The sequence below is a fragment of the Poecile atricapillus genome, chromosome 5 (assembly GCF_030490865.1).
Source record: "Poecile atricapillus isolate bPoeAtr1 chromosome 5, bPoeAtr1.hap1, whole genome shotgun sequence".
NCBI lineage: Eukaryota > Metazoa > Chordata > Aves > Passeriformes > Paridae > Poecile > Poecile atricapillus.
Window position 1 is genome coordinate 16,272,796 of NC_081253.1, and position 18,314 is coordinate 16,291,109.

The 18,314-nt window shown below is 38.3% G+C and overlaps 1 protein-coding gene across 1 annotated transcript in view; it reads right to left on the bottom strand.

Annotated features, from left to right (window-relative positions):
- Positions 1-2,554: 2,554 nt before the first annotated feature.
- The window catches only part of PLA2R1 (phospholipase A2 receptor 1), a 38,042-nt gene continuing 22,282 nt past the window's right edge, over positions 2,555-18,314 (bottom strand). The window contains exons 18-30 of the mRNA XM_058840157.1: positions 17,199-17,263; positions 16,778-16,881; positions 15,341-15,483; positions 14,403-14,520; positions 13,490-13,620; positions 12,782-12,917; positions 9,306-9,544; positions 8,588-8,756; positions 7,543-7,683; positions 7,002-7,118; positions 6,375-6,551; positions 5,683-5,712; positions 2,555-5,468 (exon numbers count right to left, since the gene is read on the bottom strand). Of these exons, the coding sequence (XP_058696140.1) occupies positions 5,251-5,468; positions 5,683-5,712; positions 6,375-6,551; positions 7,002-7,118; positions 7,543-7,683; positions 8,588-8,756; positions 9,306-9,544; positions 12,782-12,917; positions 13,490-13,620; positions 14,403-14,520; positions 15,341-15,483; positions 16,778-16,881; positions 17,199-17,263 (1,788 nt within the window). The 3' untranslated portion in view covers positions 2,555-5,250. The remainder of the gene's footprint in view (positions 5,469-5,682; positions 5,713-6,374; positions 6,552-7,001; positions 7,119-7,542; positions 7,684-8,587; positions 8,757-9,305; positions 9,545-12,781; positions 12,918-13,489; positions 13,621-14,402; positions 14,521-15,340; positions 15,484-16,777; positions 16,882-17,198; positions 17,264-18,314) is intronic.

An 18,314-nucleotide genomic window follows, 5' to 3' on the forward strand; every position in this document is an offset into this window, starting at 1 on the left:
TTCCATGGTTATAAATTGCCATGGTGGTACTCATAAGTACTGGAGGCTGAGTCTAGTACACTTCCTTATTCAAATGCAGTTGTTTATCACAGAAGGACTGGGAAAGTCTTGGGAAAGCTGCAATGTAAGGAAATAGGATTGTAAGAACTTTGTAAGGCTTTGAAGTGAGGCTTTATTACAAAATTATTCTCAGTGCCCTTTTTTATGGTGAAGTTTTTAAGATCTAAATGCAAATCATGGTCATCCTGCATAAAGATAATGGATATAGAAAGGGATCAGGAACTCTTATACTTTGGGCTACTTAGAGAATAAATTGGGAGAAAATAAATCTACTTTCAACAGTGCAGTGGAGTGATTACTTATGCAGTCATTTCCATGTCTTAATTTTTCATTTCCCCTGAAAAGCAGTAAGCAAATGCCTGTACTGATACAGTCAAGAAATAAAATATTAAAATAAATCCAGAGAGATACATGGCTGAAGAATTTTCAGTGAGTTGCCTTTCCATGAAATCAAAATATACCACAAACATATGCTTATTTAGTACTTAGGATCCCGAGCGGATTTTCACTTTACTCACCGTAGAAATGAAAAGCCCACACACCAATGTAAGGACCTGAATTATCCCTTTCCGGGCACTTCAATGCATCCCATTGAAGTAGTTGAGAAGGAACACCGAGGCTTAGGAAGCTGTCTAAACAGAGTTCTGTAGCGTCGTGGCCAGGGCTCAGATCCCACACTGTTATTTGCTGTCCTGTGACTTGGGAGTTTTGCTGCTTGTTTAAATAAACTTCTAAATGATCCCGAGCAGATCCCTGTGATATTTTCTTTTGCTCGGCTCGTTTTGTCAGCTCTCTGTGCACCACTACCATCTACTGGCCAAACCAAGACTGACTGTGCTCCCAAGCACCACGATCCACCTTCATTCATTCCATCTCAGAACAGCAAGGATGCCTGTGGGTTTGCTCCTGATGGTTCCTCACACGTCTGCATTAGGGCTGCACCAGATTGAAATACATCACTGCTGGCCTGCAGGGGGTTAAACCCCACATTCCACCAGTTGCCAAAGGAAATATTATAATAATAATAATATTATAGCTCAAGTAGAGGCCTCTATTTTTTTTTTTTTTGTGGATTTGGTTTTTGTTGGTTTGGTTTTTTTGGGTTTTTTTTAGCTGAGGATTTAGAGCCCAGTTGCTGAATGTGTGCAATTTAGCTTTTAACCAAGTAAATTCCCTGGAGGGAAATTCTGGAGGAAGTGTATGCCATGGTTTTCATTACAGTGGGTTTATTATTACAAGAGACTGAGGATGCCTGTTCCTACACTGAGGGAGGGGTAGCATGATGAAAGAAAAAAAGCAGAGGGTTAAATTAAATGGGAATTTGTGCAATGGTGCTTTGGGAACCAGAGTTGGTCGAGTGTCACAGAGCCTGCAAACCCCTGTTTTTTCACTGTGGTCCCTCTGGACAGTACAGCACAGATTTCAAACAGCCCATGGCTCCTTCGTCACGCCCCAGCTGCAGAAGTGTGTGTGTGCAAAGGTAGCAGAGGCAGGAGAGCAGAAGGGAGGAGGATCCCTGCACAAGGAAGGGCAGTGCCTGGGAGAGGCACAGCCAGGAAGGACATTGCTGAGGAGTCATGCTGCCCACCTAAAACCCTGTGCCACAACAACCCTTTGCTGTGTCTGGTCATGCTGGGCATCTCCAGCATGAACATTGAACATCTCTTTTCCTCAGAGACCTGCTGCAAGGATTTCTAAAGGGACCAGGAGGTAAATTTTCTCCTGGAATGGCATCTGCAAAGACAAGCAAGACGGAGTTTTGACAAACCCCAATACCTGGGAGACAAAGTTTATCATGTTGACCTGAATGTGCCTGCCTCTGGTGGGGATACCCTTCTATCACCAAAGAAAGATTGGTATGAAAAGATTTAACATTTCTCTTTGGGCAGGAACATTGAAAGAAGCTAACATGGCAAAAAGCCCACAACATTCACTCACCCATTCAGGCCCTGTTGAACCCAATCCTTGAACACACAAAGCATGTCAGTGTTATCCATGGAAGCTGCTGTGCTGCAGTCCATATATCTCTACCTCATTTGTGGCAGCTACAAATAGGCTCCCACACAACACACCCTCCACAGTTCAGCAGGAAAATTCCTCCAGCCCATCACTCATTCCTGGTGGCCTCAGCTCACCACTGCAGGGAATAGGCAGTCGGCTGGGAGAGTATCTGTAAATTAATGCCATGATTCCATCCACCATCCTTACTGTTAGTGCTCCTGGCTCCCACCTCCTTCCAGCACCTCTTGCACACATGTTCTGGGGCATCCTCATCCGTGCCCTGGGAAATGCTCAGGCCACCCTGTGTGTGGAGATTGTGTGCAGTGCCCAGGTGTGGTCCAGTCACACAGCCTGAAAGGAGGCTGGAGCCAGCTGTCCTCACACAGGATGAGCCAGTGCAAAGCCTGGGCACTGCTCTTATGAGACACTAGAGCCTCTCCTTTTAGTAGAGCTGGGGAAAGATTCAAGAAAAATTACAGCATGGACACTTATTAGTCACACTTTAATTTTCCAGTTGAAATAATACAGTGACTCTCACCAATGTCATCAAGGTCAGCAGTAAAATCACAGTTATCACACACTCTGATCAGGGATAGTATAGGAGACCTCTGATTAAGGGAAAACGATTGAAAGCCATTGATAACAAAATCTAAAAGGAAGACTAGAAAGCAATCATTGATTACATTCTTGAGTGAATAATATATGCAGTTACAAAAAGTTAAATGATGAAAGATTTAAAAATAAATATCTAAAGATCTGTTCCTTCAAAACCATTTCAAAGTAGGAAAAAAACACTGCTTGAACTTTTTTTTTCTTTAATGCAAGTTCATCTACATCAACATTAATCAACAATCACTATTTTGAGGTTAGGTTTATTGATTATGCCATTACCCTTCAGGTACTTTTTTAGGAATAAAACATAGCTCAAGGGAAATTGATTAAACATCTATGTCCAGTTTTGTGAAAAAATGCAACCTCATTAACCACATCAAAATCTTAACAGTCTGTATAACTATCAACAGCATTGTAGCCTGATAAATACATGTCCTCAGAGATGCCACAGCTTACTCTTGCAAAAAAAACCCACCCTGCATGCCACTCTGCTTGCTATAATGTAAGATGGCAACATTTATACACTTCCCAGTGAATGTGATGAAGGGAGTTTGTTGGTTTAAGTTCCTCTAGCTGTAGTTTTTATAGGTAAAACAGTCATGGGGAAAGAAGAGGTCATAAGCTCTTCTTTCTTTACTTTTGATGGTAAAAAGCTATCACAGTTAATACATATAAACAACAGATTATCTGGCAATTGTACTCAAAAGTTGCAGTCCACAAACTCTAATAGTGGACTGCAAATAAAAACAGTCCAAGAGATAAATATAGAGGACTAAACCAAAACTTAAAAAATATTACTGAAGACTAATGTATGGGGTCAAACTGGTAGGCAGAATGTACACAGAAAAGCTATTTATATTTTATACGATACAAAAATTTCAGATTAAGACTTGTGATAGCTACAACTTTAGAAGTCATCAAAAAAAATAAACCAGTTCTGTTAACCAGCACAGAAATATTCTATGAACTAAATAATTTTTAAAAATAGCTCTACACAAAATTATGGCATGAAGAGGCAATTTTTGGCCATGTGAAATCTGACTAAAAGGCAGTCATACACTCCTGTGCATGTGCAAAAATATTGTGTGAAAACATTTCAGTTTGCCTTAGGTGCTTGCTTAAGTCTGAGGAACATACCTCCATCCATCCTCCATCTCAGGGCTCCTGCAAAATTTTTAGAATGAGTCACCTTAAAACAAGGAAACTGAGAAGCAAAAGAACAAATGCAGCCCATTGCAGCAGCTTTTAGAGGTGGTGGAAACGACACTAAATCCACTGTGAAGTAACCATCACTAAACATTTGTTTTTCCACTGTGCAATAAAAATAAAAAATATAATCCCTGAAAAGCTCCCAGGTGTTTTTGGAGAGATGGGTGGAGGACAGGTTGGGGTGGTGGGAATCCCAGGGACAGTAAACATTTCTGTCCTGGGCTGCTGCAACTGAGACAGCAGAGATCTGGCTCCCTCACAGCCATCCTGCAGAACAATGGGTCAGCAAAATTCATCTTCTTTCTTAGCACCTTGGTACAAACACTGAAAGGGAAAGCATCTGCTACATGGGGTTGGAGGACTAGAACTCTTTGGGAACAGCAATGTGGCTCCCCCAAGGCCACAAAGCCCTTAGCTTTGGAGAGCAGGGTCTCAGCATAGTGTCCCTGAATACTGCTCACAGCAACACCCTAGGTGAACAGTAAAGCCATTTGCTCCATACATTCAGAAAGATCTATAAAAGGTTTTTTTTTCTTCAAACAGATATTGCCCAAAAATGTTTTGAATAAAGCTGATGGGATTTCATGTCTGAAATAATCTAGGTGAGAGACGACATAGCTAAATCTTCAATAGGATGCTGGATGCATCTCAAATGAATATAATAAGTTCAGGAAGAAAAAGACCATAAATCATATCTCTAGACTAATTTATTTTATAACATGAACTAGGTATCACAGGCCAAACTACCAAAATTCTGGCAGTCTCAAGTCAAGAGTAACTTCATCTTCCTGCAAGCTTGGAAATCAATGTGGCAATAATCTATTATCTGAAAAATAACTGTTCATTTTGCAGAAAAAATAACTGTTCATTTTGCCAGAAAAAAGAAAAAACAAAACAAAACAAAAACCAAACAAACAAAAGTCTTCCCCATAATCCTTGTAATATATTTCAGAGTTCCTAAATTCAATGCCAAATTTTAATGCCAGCTCATAAGCAGGTTCTGGAAAGTATAAAAACAAAACACAAAGGCTCAAACTTTCCCAAAGGAAAAAGCTGCATGAAAATGCCCACTGCTCTGGAACCTCAAACATGACTGCTCCAAGTGAGTGGCTGGAGGTTTATGGTCTCTGAGTAATTCCAACTCCTGGCTTGTCCCAGAGAAGAAAATTTCTCCATGGCTCTGCCTTGCATCCTCCCCTCATCCTGCCACAAATACTCTCCAGGGTAGGGAGCTCCTCCTGCATTGATACTGATGGTCATGAGGGTTTCTCAGGGTATGGGCACTTGAGGGACTCCTGAGAATGAGAAAACCACTGTAGGTTGTGACATTTCACACAGAAGACAAGACCACTTGCTACTTCCGATTAATTAATTGTTCTCACTTCTCTCAAAGTCAGAAATGAGGATGCTTTCTTCCAAAGCAGGACTGTCAGCATTAATCTGTGGCAAATAGGCATTTCTGACCCACATTATCCTGCGGAACAGTTGGTTATTCTCTTTGTGCAGGCACCACAGGAAAATGGAAATGGCAGCCAACATCACCAATGTCACAAGAACAGCCAGAGCTACAAGCCCACTGTATGATGCTGAAAGGGAAGAACAGAATTTGTTATTAAGGAAATATAGCTACAGTTCTAACTAATTCTAACTAAATATAAACATATAGCTATTTTAAGGAAAACATTACTACTCCTTAAATGTCACACATTTCAAGTTACAGGTTTAACAGTGAAAAATATTATCTCACAAAATATAAGCTCAAAATGTGTATTATTCCTTATAAAAAAGTAGAGAGTTTACCTTTTTCAGAGGATTCTGTTGTATCAATATCTGAAATAAACCCAGAACAGTCACAAAATTACTCATAGAGGTTATTATGTATATTCACTTTAAAATGGGTACTGAGAAGACATTCTTCCTAAAACCAACAAGAATAGGCTGTTCTTTGTTTAATTTGACTCATGTCAATGTTATTCCAACTGGCCAAGTTAAACATAATCTAGTACGTTATTTAAAATCCCTTCAATTTGGTGGAATATATTAATTGGCATTTGTGCAAGGATGAGCAGCAGTATTTACCGACTTTTAAAAGTACAAATTCATGAACAGAACCCATGCAGAGGCAGAACAGGTTAGTGGGTCCAGCAGTGGCTGAGGGGTTTTGTTTGGGCTCTGGAAACACTTGGGCTCTCTCAGAGACCAGTGTTCCTACTGCTGTGGTGCCTGCACAGCTCTCCCAGGCTGGACCTGCCCTCCCAGCTGGGGCTGTGCAGGTCACCCTGATGCCACAGGAAGGCTCCTGCACTTGGCAGTGGCTGCCCAGGTTCCCCAAACAGAGCTCACCCAGGTGCCTGGGGCTTTTAGAGGTATTTTTTTCTCCAGTGCCAAGGGATAGAATTAAATGAAAATTGATATCATGTGAGCAAGCAACCAGGAACAAGTAAAACAGTGGCTGTAAGGACAGAATTGCCTTCTTTTACAGAGGCACATACCTGCATCCATTTTACATATAAAACCCCTTTTTTCTCTGCATGGAGATAATTGCCAGACTCCGTCTGTGGTCCTCAAGCTGATGCAGAAATTCCCTTTGAGATGATCAAATTCAGGCTCTCTGATGCCCCAGTTAGAATAATTTAAAGGAGAACCATCAAACCAGGAGACTGTCTCATCTATGGGCAGAAGTTGAAAATTGTTACAAAATGGAATAGTATTTTGAGAAATATTTCTGTTTCTGTTAGATTTACCCTCAAATTAAAAATACAGTATTACAGAATACCAGGATTTTGTCTATTTGGCCACTGTATTACTTTTTGTTTTTCTTCAAAGATTTGAAACCATCTTAGGTAGTTAACCCAGAAAACAGTCTCTGGTATATCTTTAAGAAGGAAAAAAGGCATTTACATGCATGCATGCATGCATATTGAGTATTCAGAATACTGGTAACCATTGCAGAAAGTCTCACTGGTTTTACTATATCATGAACATTCATGGCACAAATCAGTGAACAAAATCTCAAAAGATAAAAGTGTTTTGAAAAGCAGTTATTGGAAATAGTCTTTGGAAAATAACCAAAACCCAAACCAGATTTTACATGCAGTTCTATTTTTCCCCAAACTTACTGTCTGTAACAAGCAGAATGTTCAACCAAACCATTTGTACAGAATAACCAAAACTGTGTAACTCCTCCAAAATGAAGGCATTTTCATCTTCATCTTGAATAGTCAGAAGATTTGATCCTTCAAATTAGACACAGAACAAATTTTCAAGCAATCCATGCCATTAAAATGTAAGATTGTATTTCAAAAAATTAACATTATGAATCTTACTTGAAGAGCTAGAAAAGTCTGGTTATACATTTTAAGTTCTTAAATGTGTAATTAATGTGAAAATGGTCAAGCAAATACAAAACTGTTCTTAAATGACTTTAGAACAAATTTTAAGGGAAAAATGATAATGTTTTATTGGAGAAACCAGTATTTTCACAAGGAAAGGAACATTTTTTTGATATATGCTGCCTCCAATTTCATAGTTGGCTTATAAGTTCCACTATCGTTATCTTGAAGCAGAGAAAACATATGCCATGATTTCAGTCATTTCAGAAAATAAATATTGATTTAAGATATCACAATGACATTTGGTAGCTACAAAATAATCACTTACCTTGATTTCTGCAGACCTCATATGCTGTATCAAAACTCATGCCCTGCAGAACTGTGGAAAAGCTGTAGCAACTGTTTTTGAATTTGATCCAGGGTACAGTTTTTTCTGAACATAAGCCTTTATAGGAATTGAGTTTCTTTTCTGTGATAGAAGTAACAGCACAGCTTTATTGGCACAACAAAATACACATAAATATAACATTCCACACACTGTTTTGGAGTAATGCTAATAAGCATCTTATTGTGTTATGCCTCTGTTTTTTCAAAGTCAAAATCTAGTGGTTGCATATATTTATATTAAATGAGTACAGCTGGTTTTATTTCTGACCAAAAAACCTTGCTGGATTACAACAGCAGGATCAGGACAATCTAACTGATAATGATGTGCAGAGGAGGATATGAGCTAATCAGGGGAGGAGGTGATCAACACCACTGAATGGGAACTATTTGAAGAAATGGATGCTGCCACAAGACCCTGCAGTCTAGAACTCAATGCAATTCCAGACCTGAATTCTGCATTTAACTAAAGCCCAGGTGACTGACAGCACTGCAGGAAACACAACATATTTTAGGATGCATAAAAATTATGCATTTACTCAAAAAAATTGCACAATCTTTGATGTGTTCATCAGCAAAGATATGATTAATTTTTTACTTTGCTCTAAATGCTTCCCTTCTCCCATCCCACAGTTAATTTCAGCAAACTGGATTTATTTCCCTTCAAACTAGGTCATTAGCAAGCCTCATTTTTCACAGATAATATAGTGTTCACTGAAGAGAGAGTGTAAGTAATTTTCCTGTTTATTTTCTATTATGAAAGTTCTCTTTCTGTTCTGCTACAGATCAGACCTGATTTCAATATTTTATTGGAAAAAAAATGGTTTCACAAACAGGAAATACAGAGAAATATACTTCCATTTTAAGTAATAGTCAGCCTTGCTTAACATTGCTTAACCTCAAACCAATTAACCTCCTTTCACATATTTCCACTGTCAGCACACACATTTGCAGATGCAAAGATTTAATATAAACCTCGACTGACTTACTAGGTGGCACATGGCAAACTGCTCCTTGCAGAAATTGTTCACAATTTGCGCTTTTCCAGTGCCCTGAAGTATCAATGTAAACACAGCTGCCAAAGGCCCGGGACTCGTCATCTTCCCAGAAGGTAAACAAAGATCTGGTCCCATCTGACCATTCAAAGTTAAGCCCGTTCTGCCAAAACAAATTTCAGGTTATCTTTCTGATACAATTTAGCCCCACACGAGTTAATCTTCTTTTGGTGGCATCCTCACCAGAGTGTCTTAATTTTCTAAAGGCCCAGCAAGGATCAACAAAAGGCAGAGCCAAGGATCCTCCCAACTCACTTTTGGGAGAATACAAACTACATCTTATTTTCTGTTTTCAGCAAGCAGCTATTTGGGCCATTGGGGTACTACAAATGAAACAACAAAATTTCAATGTCAACATTACAAGAGATTTTTTTTCCCCCCATGTTTTTAAAAGTTTTCTATGGCTTTTAGTTTTCAGTAGTTGTTGTACCAAACTGACTCTCGCTGGACTTACACATTATCTTAAAAGGAAAAAAAAACCCCAAAACTACAAAAAACCAAAATAAGGTCAATTTAAAGCTCAAATTTTCCAGGGTTTCATTTCCAGATGCAAACTTTCTGTGACTTCAAATCAATGACACAGCTCACTATCTTGTTACTGGGAAATCCCCTTTGCAGCATCGCATTCCCAGCCCGGGCGTCTCGTACGTACGTCGGAAGTGAAGAGCCCGATCCAGTGGTTGTATCCCAGGCGATGGACGATGACCGTGAGGAAAGCCTGGTGGTACTGGTCTGTAATGCTCACCAGCTCCCCACTGTTTGCCGTGCAGGCTTGCAAAGCTGAGGACCACGTAAAATTCCCACTTATTAATTTATACATTCTGTTTCCATATTCTAAAGTATCTGGCACAGGATATGTATCAGATGCATTGATAACATGTCTGGATGCGTCTGTTACAAACAGAAATAAAGAACTTATTTTTAAAACAGACATCTTGATCACAGCTGAGCAGCTCCTAAAAAAATCAGAACTATCGTTATAAACATTAAAAAATTGCAAACTCCTTGGTTTTAGGAAGGCACTGTGAAATTTAAAAAAGAAAAAGATAATGACTACTAGAACAATATCTGGAATTCTATTACAAAACTCATTCAAGGAATGACTGAGTTTAATGTATTAAAAAGAACCCCAAATCTGAATGAGGTTAATTCCACTGACTGGGCAGTAAGAAATCACCTGGGATCTGATCCCAGATGTCCAGTAGCAGTGGGCTGCAGAGTGTTTTTATCCCCAGATACCTTGCACGTAAATTAGATTACCTCTTTATTGAGCTATCATTATTAATAATTTCCATAATCAGCTTACATCATAAGACCTAGCCTCAAATAAGTGATACAGCCAATAGGATAACAAAGTACATGGGAGCCTCTTGAGCTCATCTTTAATATCCATGAGCCAACGTGGGAAGATCAGTGTGGCACTTAAACAGAAATCCTCTCTGCATTGTAACTTAAATCTTTTTGATGATGAATTAACAGAGCAACATCCAAAACAATGAAAGGAAGAAGCAGGGTTCTTAGCTTTAAGACAGAGAGAGTCTTCCATGATAAAAAAAGTGGAAGACAGGGACCATCTCTCCCCAGCCCAGTCTGTGATGCTGCTTCACTCACTCTCTTACAGGAGGGAAATGCCATTGCTAATGTGTGTGAATGCTTCGAGTGTCCTTCAAAAATGCTACAGTTTTGATCCTGCTTGTCAGTTTGGATTAATTATTTCTCACTGTAAAGCTTCTGCGTTATTACAGGATGAAGTGGTTGCTTTGCTACAGGGTACAATGTTTTTAGACTTGGTTCCCTTTATGACTAGGAGAGGAGGATGAGTGATAACAAACATCTTAAAATAGTAAATTAATTTATTATCTGTCATTCACAAACCATTTAAAATTAGAAATTTTTAAGCAAGAAAAAGTTGTGTTCTTGAGCTAACTAAGCACGCTGCTTTGTTCCAACTTTCAGTGTGTGTCACTGCTTTAAAAAAGGCAGAAAATGCTGTAAATCACTCACACAGTAAGTCAAGCGTCACTGAGAGATCAGAGCTCAGTTCAAATCCCCTGCTGCTTTCTTTCATTTTAGTTTCCTTCAGAAAATAATTTGAAAAAGGGGGAAATGGAATGAATGCAGGCAGGATGGCAGAAGCAAAGCACCAGCTCATCTTTCCAGGAACTGACACATCTGTTTGGACACTTGAACAAATTTAGCAGTTCACTACTGCCAGCAAGAGGCTGTCTCACTACTCCCTTCCTTGCTTCTCTGCTCTTCCTGCTGCAAATTCCTTGGTCTGGTGTTTGCCTGACCCTGCACAAAGCTGACACAGCCCAAAAAAGCTGTGGAAAATGACTTTAATTAAACAAAAATAAATAAATAAAGCAGGAGGCGAAAAAAAATGTACGGAAGCTTTCTTCTGACTTAGCAAGCTGAACTGCCTGATAGTTTGGGATAGTGCCATGGGTGTCCCACTGGAGAAGTCCATTTAACCCAGGAGCATTCTGCTGTGCATGGGGCAGGGCTGAGCTGCACCACAACCAGGCCCATGGGTTACTCTCAGATTCACCTCCCTGCTGGGAAAATCTTCAATTGTAACAAAGAGTGTTCAAGTCTTGTGAAGTCCTTTAGCTTAGACAGTGCTCAGTCCCATATTATCGTGAGCAAGTGGTCTTCTTAAAGACTGTGGGCCTGAGCAACGCTGATATGAAGGTATATCTTGACCAGCCCACACCAATGTGATTCATTCCAAGAAAGGAAACTTTTTTGGAGGGCTGTGACCAAAAAAGGATAATTAGCGGAATGGGATGTTCCCCAAATGGCCACCAGAGACCCTCAAAAGACCCCTACTCTAATGTAAACAAGCTCCAAGAAGTGATTTAAATATGCAAAAGAATTCACAGGAACATTTAGCATATATGTATGAGTTTGGGGAAATGTAATGAATATGTATAAGTTTCACAGATTTCAACTAGTCTGTTGGCTGGCTGCAGGGCATGGAATAGGAGGAGATATTCCCTGCACGCCTGGCACCAAAATAAAGTAATGCAACTTTCTAATACTGAAATTACAGTGCTGGAGAGTTTTATTCCTGATTTTCAGTGACACAGCTGGGAAACGTGGGTAGGATCCTGAGCACCCACTGCAGCCCAAATCCTTGCCAGAATCCCAGCCACCATAAGGCAGCTGTTTTCCTTCCTGCCTTTCCACACTTTCTCCATCCATCTCAAGCAGCAGCAAGGGGTTAAAGTACAAACGTTTGGGATGTAACTTAAACAAACCAGCAGGAAAGCACATTTATTTGTTTTTTCTGCACTGTGCACAGGATCACTCCAGCCCTTCCCACAACTGTAGTTCCCAATAAATGATGTAAACTCCAGCTATGCTTTGCCTGAGTCACACGTAAGCACTGCCCAAAGCTGGTACTTGTTCTCATTCCCAACTGTCCGTGCCTCCCCACCCCAGGCAGCAGCAGCAGGGTGCTGTCTCTTTATTTTAGGGTTAAATCTAGGGGTGATAATATAATAAAGAGCTGAGCCCTGCAAAACCACCCCCACAGTAAAGGAAGGTGGAATGAGGAAACACGAAGAACCACGTTCCTCCCCAACGCTTTATGCTTCTGGCAAGGGAACTTTGTGGTACCAGAATTAGAGAAGTGTGGTAGTAGGAAAGAGAAGCCAAGCTCTACTCAATAAGCCAGTAGGGTTCACACTGTTCAGAAAAGCACATTTTCTAGAGTCTCTTCTGATCTAACACTACAAGTTACAAGCCCCCATTCTAAATCATATTGTCATCAAAATCACCCTCTGTTTAGCCTTTTTGTAATTTTGTGTGGTTACTCTGCAGCCATGAGAGAAAACATGAAATTTCATCTCTATTTATAATTCAAAGATACACTACAGAATGCTCAAAGTTAGGAAGAAAACTTATTAATAGAATATTTTTTAGCAATTACTTCTACATCCCAAGTACTGATTTATTAAATAGTGTAGAGCTAGTCTAAATTGCAAACTTAGAAATATTTTATGTTCCTTGTTTTAGAAACACTTATGAAAAGTATCTCTAAAAATAAAAATACAAAGATAAAAAAACAAAGATGAATTTCATATAGTAAGAAAAGAGAACAGAAGCAAGAGAAAACCTTACCCTGGGTCTTTTGGCAGACAAACCCATATTTTTTCTGACAGTTTTCTAAGTACCATTTCCCCGTAAAATAAAAATTAGGGTTATTTGATACCAATGTACACAGTGGAAGTTGATCCTGAATGTTAAAATTCTGTCTCTGCAATCAACACAAAACCTTACATTAATTTAAAAATACACCATGTAAAACAATGTGTAATTATTACATCGAATTTAGGATGTATAGGAGAATAATTACCTCAAAGTTTCTATAATAAATATTTAGGTAGAACAATGAACAAGCCCCATAAATACAATTTGAAACAATAACCTCATAATTTAAAAGTCACAAGCTTTCAGTTGACAAACCAAAATGCTAACCCCAATTTGGACTAACATGTAAAACAAGGTATTAAAGTAGGAAATTCATAATCTTGTTCCTAAGCTTTGCTCAGACCAAGCATCTAATACTAACCACATGATTCCAACTTTGCTTTTTAAAACCAGCTGCAAGAGAATGTGAGTAGAGCCACAAATTACATAAATTTCTGTCTTGATGGTGCCTTGTTTGTTACTTCTAGTTGTGCCTATAACTGCACACATTTCTTTGAAGTTGCAAAAATTAAAAGCAGCCTAAACTGCTGTAACAACTTTGGCCCTGTCTTATGGAAGCCACAATTTCTACTGACAAAACCAACTTCTCACTGCCACAACCCCCCTGAAAATACTCACATCCACTACTTCAACTGGTGACCAGTTGGAATACATTTGAGGATTTTCATTCAACTGTTTTTCATAATCGTCACTCTGGAAACCTATCCAAACACTAGTTTTCCACCCATATAGATTCATTGTTATGAAAGCTAGAGAATGAAACAGAAACAAAACAAAATAAAATAAACCAGTAAGCATTTAGGGATAGATGAAGTCTCTTGCAACACACTAAAGCATTGAAAAAGTTAATTTCCAATCAATGATGCTACATAGATGATACTGAAATGCCACTCACTTCTAGTAACTAACTATAAATTCAGTTAAACTGATTAATTTCAATTGGGTTATATATAGTCCATTAGCTATTAATACCAGGCCAAACACAATACAGTCCGATTGAAGAAGCTTTTTCTCACTTTTAGCTGAAGATTTCTCAACTAAACAAAGCCAGTGAGATTCCTTCCACATCCAAATAAGTGATTTTACAAGTGTGTGAAATTCAGCTACAAGTTTTTTATGAATAGGATTCATAAATATTTCCAAATTTGCTGGCATTCAATTCTCTGACATTTCCAGCCTGGTGCTATACTACAGATAAGATTTTAAGTACTACTAAAAGATAAAAATGAGATAATAAGGTAGAAATTTTAAATTTCAAATTTTTAAATGGGTATTCTATTTTTGGGAGTATTTTTAAAGCATGCTAAGCACAAAAGAATTTACAATTACTCCTTAAAATGTACCTGTCATATATCTCAGTGAACCTCTAAATTTTGGCAAACTGAGAATTGTTAATGTATTTAAAGCAGTGGAACCATGGCTAAGAGCTGAACAATCTTATTTCCTAAATTTGTAACCAAGATTAAACTTTACTACAGCATCCTAATGAAGATGACATTTTATATATTTACCAACATTTTCAGCACTCTACCTTGCTCGAGTTCATCTTCTAGGATAGCAAGTGACCCATCATAGTTACTGCAGAATTCTTGTGCAGAGTACCAGTTTCTCAGATGTTCTGGATCCTTTGGAATTTGTATTAAAAAGCACTGTTTCAAAAAACAAAACCAAACAAACAAACTTACTTTCTTTGCTTTCCTCCAGTCATTTATCAATCACTAAGACTGATCACTGAAACATTTCACATGCTGTTATTGAATATTAAATATTAAACTGGTTTCTCTCCTGCCATGGACATCTCCAGCATCCTCAATATTCGTTCTCAGCTGTGATCTGGATTACACTCAAATCAGTTGTTTCAAGGCAAACAATCGAGGTTAAATTTATCCTTGCAGTCACTGCAGTGAGCACTGGGATAAATTCAGCCACCTCAATGCGTGTTGCTATAAAGAACTCGGGCACTTAAGAGAAGCCAGATGAAATAGTTACCTTTTGACCCTCAGTTGCAAATAGACTTTGGCTTATAATTATCTCTAATGAAACCCATTTGAAACAGCATATTTCAGAGGACAGCAGCAATTAGGGATCCATTTAGTACATCAAGGGGTTAGAGACCTCTCTTGAGATCATAAAAGACCCTTGGAATTGTCATATGTGGAAAAAAGAGGATGGAGAAGGCTTTTAATGGCAAAAGCACAAGTACAATTGCATTGCTTTTGCATATACGAGTATTTCCTCTCTGATACTAAAGTAAAATTTTTAACACCTTGTTAAGACAACTTCTTAAAGTGTGGGCAGCTACTTAACAGCAATAATCTTGGTGTCACTGTGTCAGTGGTTATAAACCTATGGACCCTGTTTTTCAAAAAGCAAGAAAACCTTCAAATACTAAGTAATCCCTTAACACAATTTCTGCCCTACACATGGAATGCATTTTGAACAATGAAACAGCATAAAAGAAGGTTTTACTTTGAATCCAAAGTGCAACCAGCCTTTGGGACATACTCCTTCTTGGTTCGGGTCTTTTGGAATCTCTTTCTCTATCTTCTTTGGAATTTCACGTTTACAAATACAGGGAAGAGAAACAGTACAGTTTTCATCACCCCAGAGCCCTGAGCAAAAAGAAAAATCACAGTTCAGCACTGGTTTGAGAATTGGAAAGGATTTTTTTTCTTAGATATTGTTTACTGATTGATCAAAAAGAGACTTATATTCAGGAATATTTGGACATACTGCACTACAGTGGATTTGATGATTCATGGGCACATACTTTTATTTCCAGTTTAATTTTATCAAGTAAAACCAATTTCTCTACACTGAGTGACATAACATATGACTATACAATCATATATTTAAAAAATAAATTATGAAAAAAAATGCCTTCCAGATAAAATAGTTTGACTTCCTTACATTGAAAATTTTTGGCAAGATCCAGGTGATGATAAAAAATGCTGACCTGCTTAGGAGGAAAACACACTTTTCAGGAAACTCAACAAATTGTTGGCCAGCCACCACTTTTGGCCAGCTGAGGGGGGAGGGTGGGCATCTCTTCTTTTTATCTGATACTAAATATGGCAATAGCAAACTCAAGCATTCAAAAGTCATTAATCAAACCCCCAAAATTATGTGTGGAAAAAAAGGTTCTACATTTTTTCAGTTTTGACTTTCGAGGCTGGGATTACAAGACTGCAGCTGCATAAATCTTTTTCAGCTCTTCTCACAAATACAAAGCTGGCTGTTTTTATTTTCCTTGGAACCTGCCATGTTTACTTTCTCATATGACTTGCAGATCATCAGGAAACAGACACTGTGAGATGATTAGAAAATCACTAAACCAGCAGCACTGTGGCTTTTTTTCTTAATACCCTAGTAAAATATAGAATTTTGCCATGTTTGAAAGTCTAGCACCAAAATTATGGCAGCAAAAAATCCCTCAGCAGACTGTCTATGGGATCAAAAATAAGGTAGAAACCTGAGTATTTAAAGTCATGTGCTGATAGGAAAAAAGTTTATAGATGTAGGAAAAATTGTTGTTAAGTCCATGTGGGTCATTTGTTTATGAGAAAACTGTCAGTGAACACCAGCAATGCATTAACATTACTGCTGTTCCACATAATGCCCAATTAAAACTGAGGTATCAATATCACTGGAACCTTTGTATTTTGACATCAGAGAGCTATAACTATTAACAAACTTTTAAAACCTACAAACCTAGTCTCTGAGTATGTTAATGATATTTCATTATTCCTTCCTTAATCACAGAAGCAGTCATGTAAATTATAACCATGGAACAGGACTTTAATATAGATTGTGTTTCTCAAAAGCAATGAAAAAAAATATATAAACCTTTCGCCAATAACAGAATAAAGTTACAATTACTGCAGCAAAAGGAAATATAAAACCAACCTGTTTGGGATGAAATGAAGCCACATCTTTTCCCTGGTTTCTGCAGATCTCTTTCCCTCCCTTCATCCCAGTTCTGATATGTTACTGGTGATTCATCTGTCCAGCTGCACAGAAATATTAAGAATGAAGTTTCACATTTTCCTGTCCTTACCTAAAATTACACCCTCCGTTAAAGGGTTCAAAAGGAAAGAAGGTAAACAAACAACCACTGTGACCAAGGTCAACATAAATGTCTTTTACAACCCTGTCAGAAGGAATACTGCAACGTGGAGATAAATTAAGAGCAATATTATTCTGAATGATATTTATATGAAAATTGAAATTGTCTCTTGAATATCCCACTCAGTTACCAAACTGCTTTGGCCCATCATACTGGGACACAGCACAGCTCACAGCAGCTGTGGAATATACAAATTCTTACCAAAACTCATCACTGAGGTTTTCTGCGTGCAATCCAATCCACCAGTGGACATCACTATTCGACAGCTATAAAAGAAACGTTTTGCCATGCATTTAGATATTGCATTAACAAACTCCTAAAGTCAGACTGTGTATTCAAATAGCATCTCCATTGGGTTCCAATGGGAAGAACAGGTGCTAAATCCTGCCCATGTTAATTCATGTAACTTCAGTGAGGTTATTCACTTGAGAAGAGCATGATTTAGCTCCTGTATTTCCACAGGATTGCTGATGTGTCTTCTGTAACCTAGGAATTTACAGTTTTAGGAATTTACACCCTATCTGGTTTGAAAAGACTGTTATCTTAGACCAGAATTTGTTTTCTCCAATTCCTAAAATTAAACAATACCGAGTATTTCCTTTAAGCAGTAATACAGTGCTGATCCTTGACGTTTCCAAAATGCTTTCTGAACATTTACTAACTCTGTATGGTTCATACCACAGTTTTCTAGAAATGCTTTCCAGATTGATTGCTGTTCTCATGCAAGGATCTAGATCTTTGCTTCTAAAAGGCAAAGCATTATTGAAAAGCCATGGAAATAATATAATTCCAACAGCCATGTGTTACTGCTTTGTTGATTCTAGCTTAAGATATGAATTGATTTCACTTCAGGGTCAGCCACTCAGTCACAGTTTGGGGACTTTTGGAAAAAGAAAAAGCAAAAAGTTCTGAATGTGCAGGACACTAGAGAAGCCACCTTCTATCTTCAAAGTGTTTATTTTTTTGTCAGAAAGGACTGAAGTCCAGCCTGTGTCCTTTGAGTTACAGTTAGGATTTCTACAGCTCACATTTTATTTAGCAATATCAAATGAAGAAAACAGACATTCTGACAGAAGACTCTGGAATGCTCTCTGATTTGGTATTGCCTGGCTGCTGAGTTTAGTTTTCTAATCACAGCACCCAGCCTACCTATTACAGGTTTTAAAGAAATAGTGAAAAATGTGATTCCAAATTCCATGCTAAGAGATTTTGACCAAGTTTGCAAATGACACATGCAAAGTCTATTTGGACTGCTGAGTATCATTTTAGTGATTGCTATACTTACTCCTACTTCCACAGGAAAATAGTTTAAATCAC